Source organism: Cylas formicarius, unplaced genomic scaffold, assembly GCF_029955315.1.
Source record: "Cylas formicarius isolate icCylForm1 unplaced genomic scaffold, icCylForm1.1 PGA_scaffold_6__28_contigs__length_40554024, whole genome shotgun sequence".
Taxonomy (NCBI): Eukaryota; Metazoa; Arthropoda; class Insecta; order Coleoptera; family Brentidae; genus Cylas; species Cylas formicarius.
The window spans coordinates 21,728,055-21,753,109 of NW_026844347.1; the positions used below are offsets into that span (position 1 = coordinate 21,728,055).

At 34.3% G+C, this 25,055-nt stretch overlaps 1 protein-coding gene across 1 annotated transcript in view; it reads right to left on the minus strand.

Annotated features, from left to right (window-relative positions):
* Positions 1 to 25,055, minus strand: part of LOC132703168 (RNA-binding protein Musashi homolog Rbp6-like) — a 56,707-nt gene that overhangs the window by 17,656 nt on the left and 13,996 nt on the right. The window contains exons 3-5 of the mRNA XM_060672296.1: positions 19,919 to 20,003; positions 14,858 to 14,890; positions 10,971 to 11,054 (exon numbers count right to left, since the gene is read on the minus strand). Of these exons, the coding sequence (XP_060528279.1) occupies positions 10,971 to 11,054; positions 14,858 to 14,890; positions 19,919 to 20,003 (202 nt within the window). The remainder of the gene's footprint in view (positions 1 to 10,970; positions 11,055 to 14,857; positions 14,891 to 19,918; positions 20,004 to 25,055) is intronic.

Here is a 25,055-nt window from a genome sequence, read left to right on the forward strand (position 1 = left end):
TCTGATTCTTTTTTTTCTATATTTTTGATCCCAATTTCTTGGATACTATAATTTCCTGGTCGACCCGAATTATTTTTTTCTCGTAAGTACTTTTCGTGTGTATAACCATGTGACAATATTTATACAGAGTGTATCAGTTTATTGTAATAGAACAATCGTTAATATTTTTAAAGTTGAAGAAAAAGTTCACACAATTAGATTAGATAACCACTTTTTTTTTAATAAAAGGTAATATGCTTGTGGTTCTTTTAACAATAGAAACTGTCTTAAAAGAACGCAAATTAATATCAAAATCTTTGTTGGAGTTAGCTTACCATAAAATCCATTAGAATTAACTAGGCTGCATTGACCCTTTCAGTATAAAACTATATGGTGAAACTAGATATCTGAGCCTTGCAACTTACGAGGCCTTTCCTGAACAGGTCCCGCGCCATAGGAAACCCTTAAATTAACTGCCGCTATCGAACAGGGGCTGAATTTGGAATAAATAGGAGGCCGTTTAATTTCCACTCCTCCATGGCGTAGTTAAATAACTAATTAATTTTGGGATTTGATCCGGGGCTATATTCCCTCAGATCATTAGTCATTTCGAAATATGGCAACAATGTCTTTCGTAAATTCAGTGTACTCGTTTTATCGGCCAGAAGGGACCGTACTAGTCACAAAGATTATTCTGCATTTATTTATAATGTGCGTACGTCAAAGATCCGTTCGTTTCGTGAGTTATCTTCTAAATACATTCAACTGTTGACCATAAACTAGTATAACCGAATTTTTCAGAGTGTAGCTAAGAAAATCTTCCATCGAGAGCTGTTTTTCTTACTGGTAGATCAGAAATTTTGACAAAAAGGTAAAGTTGACAGGCTTGAAGTAGAAATTTCCACAATTTTTTTTACATCAACCGTGCACAGCATATTCCGTATAATGGTTTCGATTCTGTAAGGTGCAACTTTAAATTGGGAACCCTATTGATAACCTTCTTGATATACGTTGTTATTAAAGATGTTTGTTTATGTTCTTCAAAAATTGGTGAAGTACAAATGAGTTAAACTTATGCCAGCCTTATACCACTGATGGTACAATCATTACTTATTCAAATACGATAAAATATCTTGGAGTAAAGTTCGACATTTGATTTATCAAAACAATTACCATATTTAACAACATCTTGACGAAATCAATCAGAATACTTCGAAACATGTTACAATTTCCTTGGTATCATTAATTTCGTATACATTTGCTTGCGGTGTCACAAGTTATACTTTAGAATTGCGTAAATTGTGCTTAATCTATAAATTATATGAATAATTTATTATTGGGCAATTTTATTATTATATTGATAGGACGAAAAGTAAAAGACCTATTCGATCCCTCCGGTATATTTACTGACTTTGAACCCATATGAATCCCCCGCAATAGTAGATGCCAGTCAACTTAACCCGAATAAATCAACCCGGGGCCACCTTATTCGCCGCGAAACTAACCAGCGTAATCCATTATGGTCGGCAATTAGTCTTCTATAAAATTCTATCCGATTTTCTTCCAGCGATCTCGCACGCAGTCCATTGTGTTGCCGCCGCGCGAACATTTCCCGACCACCCCGGGGTTAATTAATTTTTAAGGTTGGCGTGGTTTTGTGTAGCGGTGCGAGCAACGCCCAACGTCAACTATTATACGTCTAGGAAGTGAACTTTAATTATAGCGTAATTAACGGGCTTTTTTCCCTTTTACGTCCACCACAATGGTGTGCGTTAATCCGGATGAATTAAATGATTCATTGGTCGGTTAGTTGTTCCAATAGTGCCGCGCTGTTTTTTTTGTTTTTTGCTGAATTAACGGTCCGTTAGCCTAATTTCTTCGAGTATTTTTCGCTTCAAATTTTAAAATCTAGAAATCCTGTAAGTTTAGGCATAGGAAACTCATGATTGTTGAGTGTAGACTTACATTTAATTATAATATTCAATTCACTTACAAGATTCGTTAAGCTGGAAAAATATTCAAAAACTATTAATTATCTCAATCAATTCTTGATTACGGTAACCAAGTCAATATTTTTTGAGTTTCAATATAAAGTATAGAAGCTAGGTGCTCTGAAGACATATGAGATACTCTGTATATTAGAAATTAATTTTATTGTATTCTGCTTTAAAAAAAACAAGTTTTGAATTTACATTTTTTCGATAAAGCAAATGCTTGTACCGTGAGATATCTAAAAAAAAATTAATTGAACGCCCGGTATATATATACCTGGACCTAGTCAGTAGCCTTGATATATAAAAAAATAAAAGCCATCTTGATCAACTTAATTTTTCAATATTTTAATAAACACAGTAAATAAAAGTTGAATACTTTTTCTGACAAACAAGATATCATTTCGTATTTACCTTTGTTCCTTTTTAAAGAAAAAAAAAATACATGTAGCTAAAATAAGCCCCCGGTGTCAATTTTCATATTGCTACCACTAAAATTTTTACGTATAGCAATTTTTCAATTTTGGAGCAAGCAAAATAGTAACATTTGGATAAGGCAAAGTTTGACTTAATATCTATAATTGCAGTAAGGCGTGGTATCTCCAGTTCCTATATTTCCCTTTCGTCCACAGATCAAAGAAATTGTTGCTCCCAGTGGTAAATTACACAGAACTGGTCAGCATATAAAGATTTTGTAGCCTACGGAGGAGATTTACTGATGTATGATAGAGAATTATTAAAAATAAGTCCACCTACCTAAGTTTTCAGAAGCGATTGTAATTTTTGAATTTGCCCATAAACTTTTCAATAATAAAAAAAATTGTTTCTTTTGCTCTTATGTTGGTAAACAAATTATTTAACAGTAAAAAAATTACCATTTCGAGTTCGTTTCCTTCTAAGAAAGTGTCCCCAGAATTTATGTGTGATAAAACCAACGTTTGTTGGCAGGGGATTTTCTCTAAAATTGAAAATTGTTTTAATAAATTTAATAAATAAAGCATTTAGAACTCCTCATGTGTCAGTAGATGTTTTTTTATATTTTCGGAACCTGATATAAGAGTCAAACTATGGTTGATATATTTTTTAACTTAAATTTTGGCGAAGATATGGATAATAATAGTAATAGCTACTGCTTTTTCCAATGGTATTGCATTAAAATGATCAAAATACTTAACGACTGATGAAATCTTGTCACAAAAAACTGATACACCCCGCAATGCACTTTGAACGCTTCTTGATATATGCAATGCTGTAAGAAGGGTTTGTAAAATCCCTACACGAGTAGGTACTCCAAACTCAAAAATTTCATATTTCAATACCTTTCAAAATAAGATCTCAAACTTTTCCTTGTTAGCGTAAATAAAGAAAAGAGACGTCTGGATATGGGTAAACTTTGTCTCCGCCGATAAAATTCTACAAGTCGACGGGGCTTGTACGGAAAGAGGATTTTAATAGAACTGCCCGTAATATACACAAAGTTTCGTACCGTCTGATTCCCGTCTCGGAATAAAAGCACCTAAACGGCCGATACTTTACTTCCCGCGCGATTTTAATGAACTCCTGAAAAAGTTATCAACTGTAGCACTGGGTGCCATTCACACGAGATTGGCTCCGAGCAAGCTCCAGGTGCGAAATTTCCAAGATAGAGCGCAATGTAAAAAAAAATTAACTTCGTGAATGCACAGAATAAAATGCGGCGCCTCTCGTTCTCACTCTGTGCATAATGGTAGCACCGATTCGATTAGGTTTTCGGATAGGTTTAGGTCGACGTTTTTTGCATACCATTTTTCATTTTTTAACGACCGAACAGGCAGAGCTAGATATTTTGTTAACATATCCTTTAAAATACATTGCGGCAAGGTCTTTTTTAAATCCGAGAAATTCGGATGACGCGTCGCCATATGTTCCTGTATTTAAAACTTATATGAGTTGGTTAAAAAAAGGCTTTGATCGTCCTATTTCAATTCTCTTGTGGTGCTGCTTAGCCAAAATTGAAGAATATATATAAGTTGCCAAAACTCAATGATAAAGTTTTAAGAGAACGTAAACGTAAATGATAGAGCTAAAAATATTTAAATATCACAAATCTAATGCCTCGTCAGATTTCGTAACAAAGATTCCTAACTTCAATCATCTTTTTTTTCCATTGACAAACTCTAAACCTAAACTTTCTCGAAATAAAAGAAAATATCTACTAGTTAACCTCAACGAAATAAATTTGTTAAATTTTCTAAATTTTTCAGAAATGAAAAGCGAAACTATTTGAAAAACGACTTAACAAAGCTAATAACGTTTCAGTTTCCGAAATATTTATATGGTATCTCTTGAATTGCCTGACTTATTGCGAACATAATCCACCCAGAACGTAACTAATTCGAAAAGGCAACTGCGCCGAATTTATTTTCGTTTCCGAAACAATTACAAAAGCGATTTTTAATCACGCTTCTCATCGCGGTCTGGCAGCTTTCGTCCGACTGCATCTAGAAAACGCAATTTTATGTTAATGCACTTTCGGCAATATCATAAAATGTATTTTACACTGTTGCATTTATTCATGAAATAAAAACTTGGTAAATTTACGAATATATTTCCACCGAAACCCGCTCGTCTATGGAACGGATAAATCTTCCGGGGGTTTATTGTTCTTGAATTATATAAGTGGACCTTTTTATTGTTTTAAATTTTCTTCTCGCTATTTACCGACGAAGGATTTACAAGAGTTCGCGAAATTTCTAGATTGACATTAAACTTAAATATCCTAAGTTAGGTTTACTACTATACTATATACCTTTTTTGGAACAAATAAAAATTTCAAACTGTGGTTAGTTATTTATTAATAATTAAAATTTGGGCTGATTGTGTATATTGGAACCTTCATCATTTTCAAGACAAGTCAAGCCAAAAATATTTAAAATTGTACAAGATTACTACTAGCACTACAAAATAGATTCCTCATTCACGCCAATGCTAGTGAGGTATTTAGCTATTGCTAGCTATTTAACCTTAACTACAAATGTCAAATAAGCTTCCCGAGAAGTTGCAAATATTCTCTAGCACTAGTTGCTTCCGCAGTTTATATATGAAGGGTTTACATAAATGATGTAAAAGTTTGTCTTTTCGATTAAACTTGGTTTCTTTATTTTGAAAGATGCAGTTAAGTAGATTTTCTCGTTCCAAAATAATAAGAACGAAAGATTTACTAAACCATTATTATTATTATCAAGTTGTTTTATCATGGTCGATATGGGGCAACTGTCTATCCACGAATAATTTGGTAATTGCGACAACTTTGAAATCAGTAAAAAAATTGGGTACGATTGTTTTTACCATTATTGCATAAATAACCAACAAAAATTCAAGTGAGTTGGAGTAAAAAGTGCTTATTAGATATGAAGAACAAGCAAAGCCCAAAAAGTGTGCGTTTTTCATATGTTAGGGAACGCGGATTAATATTGAATCAAATTCGGTCAAACAATCAGCAGCAGCATTTTGTTCTATGCATGAAATTTGTTAAAATTAACCGAACAAAAACTCAGGCGATCTATATATCATACATTTGTTTATTTGACGATAATGATTGGCGTTGCGTTATTCAATAATAATAAATTTCTTGGCAACATTAAGCAACAGTCTCGTAACATCGAATACTCATATCTTACCAATTAATTATAGTATTTACAGTCGTACGTACGTACATTCATACACAATATATAAATATTTTTTGTATAACATTTGTTAAGGGGAGATCGTCTGTCACTCGGTCGGTAAGCTCAAAGTACAATTTACTTGTACCTTGGGAATACCCTTCGATATATACGTTACACAGGCGGCTGTTACTAAATTCAAGAGCAGTTTGAGTGAAAATTACGCAAACTACCCGCGTTGACCGCCGAAATGCACTTTTGCCACCCCCGGCCGAAATCAAGTCGAGCGTACTTTGAGGTTACCTATTTCGAGTGTTCGGAGGAATGTCAACCAGGCCCAACTATTTCTCTTTACCGAATTGACCGACATTTCCCAACGTCTCGAAAGATGAAGTCGACCAGTTCGTTAGAGACGGGCACGTTTGGTGTGCAAAGATGGTGCGCTGGTTTGGATTCCGAGATCCAACTCAACCCCTCGAATCTATTTGCATGTGTAAAGGTCCGTATGCGACGTCTAATTACGAGAGGCTTTTGTTGGATCCCGTACCGAGTCCAGGACCGGGCTTCTAACCAGTCGAATGTTCGCAGAGCGGGTTTCTCCAAAAATAAGGCCATATTTTCTTCGTTTTTTGTATCGCCGTGCGACGATTATCGAAAAAAAAACTTACCTGGCGAAAAATATTTTGATTAATTGATTGTTTTTTTTATTAAAAAGATGTTTTTCCAGAACGTCGTTCCTTGAAAACTTTTTAATCAGGGTAAGATACTGTAGCAAGTGATGAAAAGTGAAAATTTCAATGTGCAAGGTTGATTTGAAATTATGTTCAGATGACAGCATTTCAGAGCAAGTTTTAAATATCGATTCCTACTGATACATAAATTGACTACTTGTTATTGGATTTTCATCCTATTTTCGTTAACTGGAAAAACGGCAAATTAAACAATGCATTCGTTGCTACAAAAACGTGTTAATCGGAAACAAGTTTATTTAACTGTTCAAAGCACGTCGAGATCTCGAGTACCTTGTGATATCTATTATCTCGTGTTGATGAAATGATTTATTATAAGTTAAAGTAATTAATATCTTCGTATTGTTTTCTACAAGCGTGTTTTCTCTTATATCGTCATAATTGTTTTATCATTATTGCAACGGCTGGAAAAAGTGATGATACCAAAACGATATAGTAGCCTTATTTCTGAAGAATTTTATGTGTTTTTAGAGGAAATCGCGATACGAGAGGGTACGCCTAGTATTCGGACGTAATAATTTAGAAAAAGACCATCTACCATTTCGAAGCTGCGATACTACCATGCTTCTGTGAACACGGCGATTTGCAGTAAGGATTGTTTCTTTCTCTTTTTTTTTGCATGATTTTGGTAATTCTTGATTAAAATATATATGTAGGCAGTGCCCAATCGTCGACAACTTCGCTGGAGGGAGGACAGGGACGAATTTGGAAAACAGCAAGTAGGCAACGAGGTGTGATAAAAATCTTCAAAATATTCGTAACAAAAATAGTGCGTTTTTACTGCGGGAGCGGTTTCTCCTTTTTCTCAAGCCTTGTGCGTACGGCAATTTTGTTGTAAAAGCGGACCGTCTCCCGCTTATTCAATAATAAATGCATTTTTTCTTTTAAACTAAAATAGGTACCCCTTTTGAAAGCCCATTCCTATTTGATGGTCTCGACCCGCAATCTCGTGATATTAATTTCGTTTTTAAATGAATGTAACGATTAACGATTATCTCAGAATCGCGAGAAATTCAAAATGACTTCCATAAAAAACTTACGTTTTGCCTTTGCCTCGCTCGCAGCCCTTTTCTCGCTTTTTATCATTATCGCTAACGATAGACAAACTCGAAATTAACATCAAAAGGTTAGAAAAGTTAGAAAAATATCTTAAATTTTAAGAGACGCAGCAGAATTAAATCCACTTAATTTTGGGTCAAAACACATCAAAGGAAAACTATTCGAAGATCACAAAATGGAATGGCAATCATCACGCATAAACGTCTCCTAATGCAGATCGAATCTGATTTCTCACTCCAATCTACAATAAAAAAACGCCGCGAAAGCGTTTAAAACTAAACGATTTTTTCCTGAACTACGTAGACAAAGCTATACTGAAACTATATTTCGGCCGATATTACTTTAGGTTGGGAAACAACTATCATACAAATGTTCGTTGTTGAGACTTTCTAACCTATCCTAAAAGAGATAATACTGCTATACGCCTAACACCGATTTATTAGTTATCTTTGTAATATGGTTCTAAACACTACGCCTATCATTTTGTATACTGTAGAATTTACAGATAATTCTCAATGTAATGGTACAACAATTATAGCCCTTCAGAGTGTTTTACTAGATAATAATAACATAAATATAACAATAAAAATTTCTCTAATAGACCGATTCTTTTGCATTTTTGCTTCCCCTTACCTCATATACAGGGTGTTTAAAAATAATAAAAAAGAACTTAAGAAAGTGAATCATAGTTCAAAATTAAGGATATTTTTTTATATAAACGTAAGTAGCCAGCTGCGCTACAAATATGAATTAAAAAGGTTTTTTGTTATTATTTATTTATTTGGTTAAATTAGTCGTATTTTATATTCAAAGGAACATGTCAAAAAAAGCAACGTTTCATGTTTTATATTTTGTACGTGGAAACGGTAAGTTTAAAAAAAATTCTAGAGACAAACCTCTACTCATTCTAAAAAAGTGCGTTTTTATCATAGTGACACCATAAAATCAAAATAAAAAATAAATATTTTGAACAGTTTTTCGCAACCAGAAGAGATTAGCCTTCCAAACCAAAAATCTGTTTATTTTTCTTCCTTATCTGCCTATTCTATTTATGCGTTCAAATAATGACGTTTGAAGATAGGATCTTTAATGTGGGAAAACACCAAAAGTATCAAAAGTGCAAAACACACGTGAAACTCGTCATGTGCGGGTGTCACCAAGATGTAGCAAATGAGGAAGTCTTAAAAGGGGGTGGGTATGACAATTCAAGCCCTGTTGCTTCCAATGATTCTATTGTGCACATTTTTACATTCCCAGACTAGCGCTATGTCTAAGATTTCAAAACCACAGAAACTTCGGGTTTTTACCCGAGTTAATAAAGACTTAATTAAAGATGCAAGTGTTAAAGTCGATGTATTTGAACTTAACGTTCCTCAAACTCAAATGTGAGAAAATCCAGAATCAAGAACGCAGAAAAAAAATTGAATTGAAAACATTTCATTATTTTGATTTGGTAAAAGATGTGTATCCATATACATTGAAAACTTCATATAAACTTTTCTAATAATAGATTATTACTTCGTAATTTGTTAACATCACTAAATAAAGAAGGACTTTTATTTTATAATTAGTCTATCTACATTGTCCCGCTATATTGCTTTTAAGTGTCTAAATTGGTTATTACGATACGTTACAAACTGAACTCAACTGTTGATTTGAAACACGTCAACTGTGTGTAATTCCGAATTTCAAATTAATATAAATGGTAATCGTGATTGATAGCTCTGTAATAACGCGCTCGTTCTAAATTAATGGATGTTGCTTGTATCCCCTAATGTATTGATTTAACGAAAAATTGTTTTTGTTTTAGCTCCGAATGATATTTCCTGGATAATTAGAACGAGTACATTTGTTCGCTGTCTTTGTTCTCGTGTGCGCATAATGCCGCAAATACCGGAAAACATATGACCGAGTAATGTAAATTTCTAAAAGCGACATTAAATTGAAATGTCGATTTAATTTTAGATTTTACTGTTCGTTAAAGCGACGACTGCAACGTCAAACCAGTTTTAGAACTAGCTAAAAGTATTTAGTTAACGAAGATAGAAAGAAAAATAATATTCGAAAGTTGTATCGTTGTTCCATAAAATAATAATAGTTCTATAATATATTTACTTTAGTTTGATTGGAAAAATAGTTTACAGGCGCGCTTGAAGTCACGCAATTTTTATTAATATTCTAGAAATACTAATATTTAAATTTATTATTATTAAACGGTAACGACGATTTCAAATTAAACATGACGAATTTATCTTCACCACGCTTTGAAGTATCCTTGTGAAACGGATTTCGACAGAATATTTGCAATTAAAGCCTGGAACTATTCATAAATTGAGTAGGCAGCACTATTGGCAATGTACTGAGCAAAAATATTTTAAATATCATTATTTAAGCGAAGTTGTGTTAAGTAGTTATGTGAGACAATGCGATTACCAATGAAATTTTAATAGCACCAGATGGTTGACAAAAAAAATACGGAGATTTTTAAATATCTTCAATGAAAATACATTTTCTAAATTATTTACTTACTCAATATACCACATAAATATTATATTAAAAAACTTCAAGAGGAAGTTGTGGATTCCCGAAAATTTTAGATTTCTAATCGTCTTCCATCTTTTTTGGTTATTTAGTTATTTAAATCAAAATAGCAATGAAGATTTTCAATAAAAATTAAAAATAAATACTATTTCTGTTAACCGGTTTGCTAGAAGACTATATAGAAAACAAACGTTCCACCTAAAATTATCATTGCTGAGGAATCTCTATTGGAGCAATAAAATTCCCGTTATAACTGGGAGAATCATAATTCGGATAGATTAGTTAGTTAGTTAGTCTGATGATAAACTAAAAGGGCCCACAAACATTACATCTATAATTTATAATCACGACCTTGTTTCATAGTGCTGAGAACGGGATTGCGGATAAGAATCAACCAAAATATTAATTGAAGTGTGCTGTGTAGCATAAAAGAGAGATACTTGGAAAACAGAGAACGGTGAAAAGTATGCTTGTAGGTTGCAGTAGTCTTATATACATTTGGGTGAAGTATAGTAAAATATATTTTTTTGTGCAACGCGCTCCAAATTTAATTAGGGGCTCCGTGTCAAATTTAAAACTGCCGTATGTAGATGCGAATAATGAAATAAAGAAATTCATTTCACAAGAAAACTAAGCCATTGCGTGGGTTCGTTGGAAAACTGTGCAAAATTTAAAATATTAACGTTTTCTTTTTAATTATTTTCCGATTTATTTTAAATTGTTTTAAAAATCAAGGAAAGTAAAATTTTATCAATTTTTGTAGGTTATTAAGAAATTGCATATGTCGTCATTAGCACACGTTGCGCAGGGCGTTGCGTGTGTCAAACCTGCGCGCGACGTTCACAGAGGCATGGCATGCAGGGTGGCCGCTGCGGCGGCAGCCGCCATCCCCCCGTACACCCCCGCCAACGGATGGGGGTGATGGTGATCGATGGCGGGGAGGGACAGCAGGGGTGGCAGAGGTGTGTGGTGATGGTGGTGGTGATGCAAACTGGCCAAAGCATTACCTGTTGGGTAGGGCAGTCCGAAACTAGGGTAGCCCGAGTAACCGCGACCCGCAGCGTATGCCGCATATGCGGCCGCTGGAAAACCTGAAACGAAAAAAAAACGAACAAATTAGTAAATAGCTTTTACAACAATGAAAAAGTCATATATTATGTGGAAACTAACACAGTAAATAAAAATTGTGGATAGGAGTGCAATGTTTTTTTCAGAAAAAGAAGTTGATTGTCACTGTTCGGGATTTCAAAAAAAAACTTTTTGTTTGTTGTTATCCTGAGGAGCAAAGATTTTCTTTAGGATGATAAGCATCTAGATAATATTTCTTTGCGACCCTTTAACTTACGTAAATTTTTCAAAACTGTAAACCGGGTAAGTAAAGACGGCAATATTACTCAGTAATATTGGGATGGCTGGGTCCCACACCCTTATCATGTGAGTACTTTTTTTTAGGATCAAGCTGATTTTTACTCAATTGTAATAAATATTAATAAAATTAAAGTTTCTAATTGTAAAAACTATTAAGTACACGTCACACATAAGCAAAAACTTGCTTTTTTTCTCATTTAGAAATGGAGCAATTAGCGAAAAGCCTATGATTGAAAACTGAGAATTATAATTTTTTTCAATCAATTTACATAATGAAAAACCCAATATATCAAACATTTGCACCCTATATAATTCATGAACTGGCTGTTTTCCTAGGTCTATGAGAAATCGATCTTTTTACGAGAGGTAGGTTGCTAGTCTCACCTTTCAACCCTATTCGTTTTATCCGGGCTCGGGACCGGCAGAGGCAGATAATAGGCTACCCAAATAATATCAACACCAGTAAGCTATAAGGCAGCTCAAAAACAGAAAATGTTTAGGCACCGATAACGTACCAAATGAGTTACTAAAATATGGGGAGAGGGGACGGAATTAGTAGAAGAAATCACTTGTACCAAATCATAAGCATAGATCCCTTCTAAGTTGAAAACGAGCAGAACCATTCCGGTATTCAAGAAAGGGCCAAGAAAGGATCCTAATAACCCTAGAGGACTAACCCTATTGTGCTCTCCATTGAAGCTATTTACAAAGACCTTAACGCAAAAGATATTTATCTGCTTTGTGGATTTGACAAAGCCCTTCGATAGACTAAATCTGCAAGACGTGATTCACATTCGACTTTAAACTAACATTGACTTCAAATATAATCAAAAAACTAAGTCACAGCTTAAGCCCACCGTCTTTAACGTCATAATGGATAAGATAATGAATAATGTGAAATTAATGAATGGCGGGTGACCAATGGGAAATAGCTCTCTGAAGATTCTCCGGGCGATGTAGTTCTTGCAGCGGAGAATGAAGATGACTTGCAATGAGTACTACATGAACTCGAGGAATCTGCAAAGAGATATGACATGATCATCTCCACTGAAAAGACACAAGCTATGGTGATTAGCAAAGAACCCATCCGGTGCAAGTTTGTTGTAAACGAGAAGATCATTGAACCAGTCATGACATTCAATTAATTAGGGGCCAGCATATCCAGCTCCAGAGATGTGAGATGTGCCGCGGACACAAGAGCCGACAACTCAAAAACAAAAAGAATACTCTGAACCGCGGCAATGAGAATACTGAGGAATATAAGAATAGTCACTCTAAGAGATTAGATGCGCTGCGAATCAATTAGAACAGAGCTAGATAGATTGGGATAGATTGGGTGAAGGCTACGCTATTGGAGATACCATGTGGACAGGATGAGGCCAATAAGATTAGCAAAATAGCCAACGACACAAAATACCAGCACAAGGTGACCACCAGGCAGATCCCTACAACCATGGACCACCAGGCAGATCCCTACAACGATAGCTGGATGTCGCTCTCACAAGAGGCACTAATAGCTAGATTAAACAGAGCACAGAAGATAATTCATTAAATTCATTTGACTAAATAAATCAAACATTTGCATAACCCCTTCCAACAAAGTTTTAAGTTTTTAAAAATATTGATTCCACTAATATTTTAGTATGATTTTGTAAAGCCAAAGCCAAGCTATTTGATCTCAACGTACTAAATAGTTGAACTGAGGTGGCTTTTACTTGATGAAAATCCATTTATCAAAATAAATAAGAACTAAAAGTTCAGATTTTCACGAAAATATATATTATGACATGACAATTGTTTCGACAACACCGTGTCTTTATCAAATGTGATGATACATTTGATAAAGACTGAACTTTTAGTTCTTATTTATTTTGTACTAAATAGTCCTTGTTTCATTATAAAGAGAAATAGATATTTCGAACCCGAAAGGTAACATTGTTTTCGTTTAAATTGAAAGCGTAAGTAGGTTGCGAAAAAATGGCACATTTAACCAAATTTAAAATTATCACAATTAAATTAAAATGTTTTTAAGGAACAACATTTTATTTCGCCATCATCAATTTCGATTCCTTTCGTCAAATCTCCGGTTACAATAATTATTTTTTAATGAATTAAGGAAAGTTTTAAAAAGCTACGCTGCTTTTATCATGTTTTTGCCATCAGGACGAAACTTTAATAAACATGGCGGGAGAAAAGTTGTTCCTCCATCGTTTAGTATGAAAGGATCATTATTATTGGAGAAACCGATTTTTCAAAGTTTTTAATTTAAAATTTGCATCCCAGTTAAAGGTTGCCGCTGGAAATGTTCCTTAATAACGGCATGTATTGTTTTAAATCAACCAGACAAATAATTTGAACCGGGTCCATAAGCATTGACATTGAATTCGAAACCCTATATTCAAGTTAAATACTGCATCGATTTAAAAAGTTCACCATTTCTAGGCTGTTTTTCAATATTAAATTATTTTCATGTATAAGTTAAGTCTCAAAGTAAAGTTGAATTGATAGGTGGAACTTACGTATGTGCAGTTTTTAGTTTGCAAAACACTTGCAATTGACGATGACGATGTAAACCAGTCACTTTTACAAATTTGAATATCGTTGCTATGTTAAAAGATAGATATATAACTTAAAAAAACAACCACTTTTAGGACTGAGGTGGGAGTACTACAGATCTTTAGATCTAACCAATTTTGATTATTTATTTATAATCTTAATTAAACTAGTGTTTAATACACACTCCTCAGTAAAGGTGAAAGGTAATTTCAAGATGTTTTTTGTTTATACTGAACAAATACTTTTACTTAATTTAATGCTTTGAAATATAAGTTCTCCTCCTAATAAAGATATAGAGAAACTTTCTTTTCACACAACTTTGATATTTACAATTAATTAAATATCCTGTCTTTTTCCTGAAACTGTCTTGCCCAACTGGGTAGTGACTTGGTATTTTATGTTAGTCTAAAATACCTCTTAGTTGGGGAAATATGTCTTGTGAAAAACGGATAAAAAATTACTCTCGTAGCTTTGAACACTTCGGCAATATTTAATTCTAAGAATTTGCATTTTCGCTTAAAACCATCTAACCACAGAAACGAAAACCTCGTGGGACTCCTAGGGAAAAAGGTTTAATTGTGTGAAAAAATTTAAAACGGCTGCCCTGTGTGACAGTGTTTAGACTTCATACTAGAAACGAACTTTATTTACACACAAAAAACATATCCCCGATCAATATCGATATATCAAGCCGTTTACCACATTCGTCTTAGAATATTCCACTGCACACCTTATCAATATAAGAAAAGGATAAAAATGAAAAACAAATAATTATTTGGCCTAAATATTTTTGAGTGGTTAATCTTGGAAACGCCTCGTCTACTAGAAAAAGTTAAAAAAAAAAATTCTGTTTTATACTATTATACTTTTATATTGTTTGTATATATTTATAGTATTTGAGAATTGACTTTGAATTGAATTGAATTTCGATCGTTTTTTTTTCCTACAAAACAAAGTACAAAGTACTCACCGTCTGGAAGAGCCCCCAGAGACCACATAAAATCTAAAAAGAGAATAAAATTCGTCTATTAGTAATCGTAGAAATGCGGCGGCATCGCGGCAACAACAACCAGATTACGAGAATGAAAAGAAAATCTATGTAAGTGAGCTAATTTCGAATTGTAATAATATGGCATTCATGAAATTTCAACTACGCGTCTAACATCTACACAAAGAGAGAAAATGTCGTTTTCAAAGAAAAACGCGTCAAGTCAAACAAACGAGCTGAATCGGTTAGCTATCACTTTGCTTCTTCGTTCCGTTATTCTGTTTAATTTATCAGCGTCTGCAACATTCGACTAAATCTACTGCCACGCACACTACATGTATGTTAAACAATTAAGTAACGACTGAAGATGATTGGCTGTTGGACTACATCTAAAATTGAAATCTATTCTAAACGTACGGTTCTTCGTTCACTATGAGGACGAAGAACCTATATTAAAACAAAACCCTTAAATGTAATTTACGTTAATACGAACTACTGATACAGACTATAAATTATAATTAGTGAACATTATTTATATAGCTCAAAAACATTGAACACTTTAAGCTAGCAAGTTAATATTTTAAAACAATGAAATGCTTACGTTACCTGTTACCGTTTCTCAACTATTTTACCTACAACATTATTTCTAATCTATGCGAAGAGTACAGGTTTATGTTCATTAGCTAGTTAGTCGAGTACACTATATTAATTTAAAGTTAAGGTAACTTAAGTACTTTAATTGTCTTATTGTATTTTCGGTTTCGCGAATTGCTCGCAAATAAATTCCACTTTGTTTCTCGAATATTTAATTCAATTCGTTGTTGGAGGCAGTCATTTGGTCTACCTAATTTAACAGTAAACCGACTTCAACTAATTTATTGAAGCAATGGTGGCAGACAAATTCAATAAGACAACACATAAAATCTACAATTTCATTATCAGTAAGACTCTGTTAAATCGAATTCAGTTTTTTTAAGTTAGCTTAGTTGTCCGTTGTAGGTCACCACGGATAATTACTTTTATACTATCGGTACGGATAATTATTGATGCTAATTCCAGTAAAATTCAATGAGCTTGACGGATTAAATAAAAAGAGATTCAAGAGATAAAAACCGCAGGATCAACGTGTTAACAAATTTTAATATTTAACTTCCTTCTTATTTTTAGCCTGATTTTGATGATTTTTTTTTAAATATTATTTCAATTTCCTACAAAGGCTCATTATATAACATTCAAAAGAAACGAGATAACAAAAAGAATAAAAAAATGTGCAGGCAACGAAACGAACTTTGTATTTTATAGCAGAAGTTGGAAAATAATTTTGTTTTTCACGCATCTGAACGATTTCCTTCCTCATGTCAGGAAAATTGTCAAAATCGGGGTGAAATTTAAAAAGTTATTTAAGATTACAATTGGTAAGAATTTTGTCACTGTTCCTCCTGCATCTGCATATAGATTTTTCGAACTGACACTGCAGCAGACTGATTTAATCTAACAGAATCGCTAAAAAATTGCTGACATTTACAACTAAACTGGTCTAAGGAACACTATACAAAAGATTAGGTCGCACCTTTCAAGGGCTATGGCATTACATATATCAGGCCGGGTCGAACTCCCCAGAAGGACCAGGGCACGTACGCGCCGTGACCTGAAAATTTACGACTACTGCCCCGACTTTTTAAAAAATGTAATTGTTTTCTATACAAAACAATCCAAACTAAACCTAACTGATCGTATAACAAACGTAGCATTTGAAAATGCGAGCAAGATGGTGCTTAGATTTTTTTAATTCCCGCTCGCATTTTTACACAGTAAAGCTGATTTATAGACACGACTGAAATTTCATGAACGCAAGCTGCGTTGTACCAAGTTGTGGTGCGGTTTCGTTATCTTTTAATTTTCAAAACCACGTGACCGGCCAAGACGCCATCAGAAAGTCAGGGCTAACTACAAAGCTACCTTTTTGTAAAACTTTTTTGGGAAAATTGGATAGACGCTTTGCGGCCACTGAGTTGCAAGTTGAAAGGATCCTCTGAGCTATGAAATGTATTCAATATTGTGCACATAGATGCCTAAAAGAGTTTAACAAATTTTGTCAAAATATCAGTCGAAAAGAAATTGTTCGACCACAAAATGCTGATGCTTGTTTATCGGATAACTTAACGGACTTAATCAAAATTATAATCTCGGTTTACTTAATTGTGTTTTATTATCCAGTTCGGTCCTAAATAAACTAATTACGATCCATCAATCATCTATTCCGGCGCGATAAACTTCGCTAATTTGTTTTAAATTAAACTTTCTAGAACCGCTCCTTAAGATCGCTTGAAAAACTCACAACTTCGCCGACTCAATCCTTTTTTTTTTCGCTGCTGTTATGGAAGACTCGACAAACAAAAACAACGCCACTTCCAACTCGTGCCTCGCGAAAGCGCTTCTCCGGCAACTTTTTTATCGTATTAAAATACTTCCTCCTACTAATTGACTAAAGTTCTGTTTCTGACTACTTACTACGTATAATTATAATCCCGCTAACAAATCGTTCCGCGCGAATTGATATGTTTACGAACAAAACACAACCCTCAACAATTAATCCAACCTCGTGGCATGTTTCGGACAGTTCATAATAACTCGACACCGTTTGTAAACAATTCCGAATTTAAGCAACGGCAATAAGACACAAAATGATTTGCCAAACTTTCCCTTTTGTTCGGTAATCACTTGTAGATAGTGAGAAACGTCGCGCGAAATTCAACAAACAAGACAGTATAAGGCTACAATTCTACACGCTACGATTAGCTATGCAGTCTTGGTTTTGTACTGTGCTAAACATAATTTATAGGCCTTTGAATCATAGTGGTTCGATGTGCTAACGTATATGAAACGTCTATTTACTATGTTACTATATTTACTATTTACTACGATGTGCAAGCTAAATTCTAACACCGCCTCGAGCATAAAAGACAACTGTGAACAACAACTGATAAACACATAAATGCCAAATTGTCATTGTCACGAAATGTTAAATTCAAAGTCAAACTTTCAATGAACCAGCACTTTTTAGGGCATATATTAAAACAAGTTACAACGAACTGGATAGCAACAAAATTGCGAGATTGCGAAAAAACATAAATATGAAAAGAACGTAATTAAAATAATTGGATATCTCGTTTGAACATTCTTGGTGGGGGCCTTCTTTTTGTGCCTAATCGAATAATAAAATTATTCTTTTTAAACTACCGCCTCGTCGACGCTATCAAGTATTCATAAAATAAGAAATGAGATTTTTCCCAAATAGAATTTAAATATTATGAAAACTTCAAAAGGCAAAATTTAATTTGATTACGCGAAGAAAAAGGAGATATCGATCTCCCAACGAAATCATCTCTGGTCGCTTTCGCAAATTTATTTTATGAGTTAAATTAAAGTGCGATTTATAATTCCTATATTTTAAAGTTGTTGGATATAGCCTTGTTTATTGGATTATTACTCTTACTTACTATTACTACGTGTTTCAGCAAAAATTTTGGGAGTTTTTCATATATCTAATTTGACTGTAGGTATAGTCGTACCGCTGATCTATCGAACTTAACGTAAATCCTCTAATATTCATAATTGATAATGTGAGAGAGATGTAAAGTTCGGATACATTTGCGGAGTTCAAATAATAACTAGACCCACGTAAAACGATCTGGATATTTACTAAATAATGATTGCAATAGACAGCTATTTCCCGGATAATTTTTGTTTTTGAAGTTTAGTTAGTCGTTTCTATCGTTTGGGACAAGAAGTTATTTATTAAGTATGCACGCTACCTATGAGATGTTTCGACTGTGGCAAGATGAACCCATCACTGAACCCAGTCGTGTCGGTCCCTACCTTAATTTGTCATGCTACCCATAATGAATGATAGGTCCTTACTATGAGGCTATTATTCAAAGTTTTTCCTCTCAAGTTAGTTAGGAGGTGTAGATTGTACTTTTAACTTCATATTACAATTTGGAATTCGGAAACCTTCCAAGAACTGCTATTTTATGACTCGTCTATCAGTCAAACGCTGTCAGAGTGAAAATATTAAATAAACCCATTTCTTTTCCTTTACATTAAACGGTCCTCTAACTTCGAGGGAATGAGTTGTTTGACAAAAGAATATTCAAAACATATTTAGAAGAAGAAGAATTACTTTTGGATTAAATAATAAACATTTTATGAATTTTCTGGGTTTTCTTTGTGTCATAAAATTACTATTCGGTACTAGATGTGTCCAAAAACTGCTACGCTTAACTGCAATTTATTGACCTCTTTTCTGAAGTAGTTTCTAGAGCATAGTTTTTCAGATTGTGCCGACTTATTTTCATTCTCTAACGAAGACTTTCAGAAAAAAAAGTTAAAAAGAGAAAAAGTCGATAAACACTAAACTAGGCATTTAGACGGTTATCTACCAGTTCACTTAAAAAAACAACTATAAGTTGCATGCAGAATTTTTAAGTATGCCATTGCAAGCCCGACTTAATACATAATTTAGATCAGCTAAGGTAACTAGATTCCAATTTTGCCACAAAAGCTGATACCAAGCAGAAATATCAACGGTTATAATTTGGAATGTCTATTGCATCCGGGTTTCCGAATCGTACAAAAAGGTAGCTTAGAGCCCCAACCCCGCGGGTGTAGTGTAAATCGCGGATATATCCAATCCCTGAACGCCCAGCAAATCGCTCATGCTGTAGGTAAGCGTAGGTGGTCCGCGAGCAGTAAGAGGCCTTAAACTTGGCGCCGTGGCAAATAGTCTTTTGCAGCCGGTCACGTCGTATAACGCATGCGTGGTGGCGTAATGCAGCGGGGTTGTGGCCGGTGCCACGGCAATAGCGGCAAGCGGCACGGTAGCCGATGGTCCATGGTGGACGGCCGCTGCCGCAGCGGTCGGCAGCGTGGCAACGCCGTGCGGCAACGAGTACGGTGCGTAGCGGAGAGCGGAAGCGGCAGATGTTGCTGCCGCGGCCGCTGCGGCTGCCGCAGCGGTCGGGTTCAAGACGAGCAACTCACCGTATGCGCCGCGACCCGCTGCGCGGGTCTTGGCCAAGTTGGCGGGGAGCATCACTTCTTTCGGCTGCGCTTTCTTGCACTCCACCTGAAACGGAATATTTATGTGATATTAATCATGCCAAAGAATAAACTCAAACTTCATCTTCAAAGTTAATTTTCTAGCGCAGTTCTGATTCGATTTAGATATCTATATTTTCAAATTGTACTTTAAAACTTCAGAAACCAAAACATTTTCATTTAAACTGAAGTTATAGTCATATACAGACCGCGTAAAGAAAAACCACTTTTACACTCAATCATCATAGTCATCTTGGTTCATATTCACGTCTTTATATCTGTCATTAAATTAAATACGGAACATAATATGAAACGAGTAAGTTTTCCCGATGAAAAGACAAGTTTTATAATGCCCGACCACATTATGCAGGAATAGTACAAAATTATTTAAATGACACTTTGAATTGGCCTCCACGCAGTCCATATCTTAACCCATTTAGGGGTAGGCAGAGTGAGATCATCAACCCCCACCTACCTCCTTGGATGATGTAGAAATATGGACTAAACGTAAATTAAACATCTAGTTGGCAGTATGAGTCAGTCTATCAATCGGGAAAGAAACACCCGTTTTTTGTAATATATTATAATTGTTACGTTTGATAACAAATTCAACATTTCATTAAATAAGTGACATAAAAACGTCAATTAGGAAACAAAATTATGTGAATATATGCCATGCATTGAATTAGACGGACAGCTAATAATAATGAAAATTTCAACAGAATGTGACAAATAAACATGAAACTGTTTATATTCATACACTCTGTAAATGCCTAAAACATAAATTTAAATATAAATGTATTTTATAATATGGCTTCGGACGATTTAAGCTTCCATTTAACGAAATAAATATCAAAACGAACAGTTCTGGAGATTATTAACTTTGGAATTGAATCAAATGTAGTGGGGCGTTAATTAACATGGCGATATCAATGGCCCAATTGTTAAATCAAGAAGGTCTGTCTATAAATTTTATAATAAGTTTATGAACAAAAAATTGTCTATATCAAATCTATATCACATTACACTATAAAGTTTTGTGGCGTCATCGGTATAATATGCGGTATACATATTGTTCCAATATATATATTAAAAGCTTTATTTTAAAAAGAAAGACGTTTCCCAACTAACGCTATTTATTGAAAATATTCAAAATATTGTCATTTTATATTTCTATAACAAATAACCACTACTTAGTACAAGTACAGCACTCAAATTTAAAATACATAGAGTTTCTAAATTTTTTACTCTTAGGACTAGGGGACTGTCATAGAGCGACTTATTAAAAATATTAAGTTTCCCTCACTGTTACATCATAAAAGGTGCCTTTCGTTTTAATTTTTGCATAAGTCATTAGTTGTTGTTGCTGTGCCTACTGAATTTTCATGTTCCTTCAAGAACTGCAAGTGAGCAGTAACCAGTAACCCCAATGGTCTTCTCTATCAGTTAGTTTAATTCTACGGTGTGTATTATGTGCTTTTACTATTATTTGGCTGGAGAAAATATAGTTGAGTTATAGTTTGTAAATGTTAGTAGAAAAATTTTCTTCCAAGTATTGTAACATCTCTCTGTTTCAGCGTAAACATAAAAATTTTAATATAAAAGTTGACTATACATACCAAACTAGACAAGTATCAAATTAGAAGGTTCCCTATAAGGACGGCTAACCATATATTTTCTACGAGTTGGTCTCCAAATTAATATCACTGTCTGCCAATTGTCATATGAAAATTCTCTGACTACTCATAAAACATCTTCCAAACAATTTAAGTTAGTTATTTTCATAAATTATGAGACCTTTGTCGATTTAATATAACTCTCTATGCTCTACTGTGTATCAGATATTCCGCTGTGTCATGATCGTTTTACATTTAATTTCTTTTATCGTCTTTTTTCTTAGTACTTGTAGGAGAATTTGTGTTCGGTTTCAAAAATTTAAGATTAAATTTAATAACTAAGATCCTTGTACATAGACATTTTTTATATCTAGTGTAAGTATGTATAGAATGTGTATAGAAATGTATACATAAAATAAGTAAATATTAAATAAGTTTTTGATCCCATACTTAAAATTTCAAAAGGATACAGAGAGCCTCGCGCGATGAATGATGTGTGATATATAAATGTTAATTTGTATGAGCAACTCCCTGATCATTACTACTTGGCGATCGAGCTAAATGACAGGTTCAAAATAAACCATCTATAAGTTTATTACTCTGTTACTCGTTGTGCTTCAACTATTCATATTGTTGCCAATTTTCCATTTACTTAACAACTAAACCATTGTTTACTCACGGAACACAATTCCATGGCCGCTATATAAATCACAATACCTCTCACGTGGCACTTACACGCACCTTGGTCACGTGTACTAAGCTGCAGTGTTTTCGCCATTTAGAGACCTATTAAACAGTCTTTATTTAGCAGGTTTACTTTACAGTGTGGGCCAAACAAAATGGAGTTGAATACCTTAACTGGGCTCTAATTTGGATCCAAATATCTGAATAGCTGATGATTTATATTTTAAAAATCCATTATACAGAGTAGACCGAAAAGTTTTATTTATTATTTTTTTAATAGGACATATTGTATTTAAAAGATTAAATGACATCGTCATTATAAACATTGTACGATTAAAGTTTACAGATATATGCGATTGAATTTTGTACCTACAATATACACATTTTTGGATGCTTGAGCAGCCCTACCACCACCCTACCACAATTTTTTTTAAGATTAAAAATTTAACATCCTAATAATTTGATCCACTGCTACATCTTTTCGGCTTCCAGAATCGAGATTGTAAACTGAAGGACTGGGACTCCCCGATTGTGTGTTAAAATAGTAATCTGTTAAAACTTCTATTTGTTTGCAATATTTTCTCCAGAACACAAACACTAAGCAGTGACATTGTTTTAATAGCCCAAATCCATCTGTTGTCGCGTTATTGAAAAGATCATATGCTTAGACTTGGTCTCGTTCATCATCAGCTCGTTTACACTTGACACTCAATAACAAATAATTCTATAGAACTAGGAATTATTTCTGGGTTCTATACAGATTGTGAAAAATATGTTTTTTTACTCCCTTCTGTAAAATACCCAATTATACACCGATCGAGCGTGCGAAAAGTGTCATTTTACTGCGTGATTTTCGTTTGCTACGGCTGCGAGCCACTTCGGACATTTTCGGGATATTACCACACGGGTTTATACTAACTGCTTGAATTTTAACGTTTCTCAATTCTGACAGTCAGAAAATATATAGTATGCAACACCTTTGGCAAACTTTTTAAGTCAGTCCTTGATTAAGCACTTGCTCACAATGCCGATCATCACACTTGTTGCATAATATACTATTATAAAAACATATTATTTAAATACATACTATAATGCCGGGATATTGTTTTGATCAACATCAGGTACCCGGAAGATACGTCTCTGTAATATTTGTATTAATATTTTATCTCGATTGTTTTGAAGAGAGAAAGAGTGTTTTTTCATTCCTTTTTATTATCATCATTTCGAAGTATAAGAGCCCAATATCGTTTAAGTTTAATGAAGCTTTAAAGCACCAAAACTAAAGTGAAAAAAAAGTACGGGAAACATTTAAACGGTTTTTTAAAAGCAAAATGATAAGTTTCTAGGTCAGGCTTGTTCGTTCCGAAAATGTATACAGTCATATTGAACGCAATTAATACAACTTTCTGAAAAACATTTAAAAGTAGATAAATAGAAGAGGGTTCCAACATTAATATAATAATATAAAAATAGTATAAAAAAATATTTTACGGCCTGGTGCATGTTTTGCGAAAACCAGTCTTTTTCTTTGCGGATACATTTATTCTTCTGTTAATATAAAATATCGTCAAACGAGGTGACTAACTATCTAACTGATGAACTAAAATCATTAGACCGGAACTAGAAATTTTGAACGAAATTTTGGATATTTTCAGAAAACCTCAACGTATTTTGGGGAGTTTCGGGAATTATCGCGGAATTTCAGATGTATTGTGAGTAAGTTTTTAGGATTACACACATTGTCGTCTTTGTTGCCGTTACTGTGATACGCTTAAGGACAAACGAAGCTTTGGTGTAAACTAGGCTTAATAAAACGTCACGCGGTTAAAAAGAACCGCGCGGCTAAAAAGAACACTACGTCACGCGAAAACGCAAAATACGCGGGAATGAAACATGACGAGATATCTATACTGCCGCCTGACACCGTATTTAAAACGGAATTTAATTAGAATTTGGTCACACGAGGGGGTAGACTCACGGGGAGACGAAATATACGTTACCTCGAGGACCGTAATTGGGACGCAATGGTCATGTAAAATGTCTTTAATTTCGATTCCGTTATCTTGCCTTGGAGTAATTAAATTATAAAGTTTATCGCGCGGCTGAGGATTATTAAAGCACCGCCTTTAATTATTCAGCTGTTTCGGATTTTATTAATTCTGGGGATGCAACTTTCAAACGGCCGCGGTCGCGGGGAAATGGCGCAGGCGGAGGGTCCACGGTTGAGAATTTAAACGAGAGTAATTTATTTTCGAAATTTTTCGTTGAGGAGGGGCTGTAGGGTGAACGTTGGCGAGCAGCTCGCTTTCTCGATCTCCGCGGTCTGAGAAATTTTAATTAATAAGCCCTGCGATCCACGAAGATAACTCTAAATAAATAAACTCGAAGTCAGAAGACGAGAGGGCCTTCTCTCGGACTGGTGTGATGAGACAGAGGGTCTTGGAATAATCAAAGCGATATATTTTAGGGGACGATTCGTTCTTGGAAACAAATGGCAGTCTGTCAAGGCAAGTATTTGTTCAAAAGTCGACAATTGAGAGCGGATATTTTGCAGTTACCATTAAAAATTTAGAGCAAAAATTTGCCCAGTTTCTGGGAATGATTACTTAATAATGTTTATTGGGTGCACGTAACGTAACGTAATTACTGTTATTACTATTAAAAATTTAAAAAAAAAATCGAAAATGCAAAACAAAACTTCTAAAATGGCGTCATAGGCCAGCAAAAATTATCTCTAAAGTAAAAACAACTTGGGGTATCCTCTATAGTGATTTAAGTGC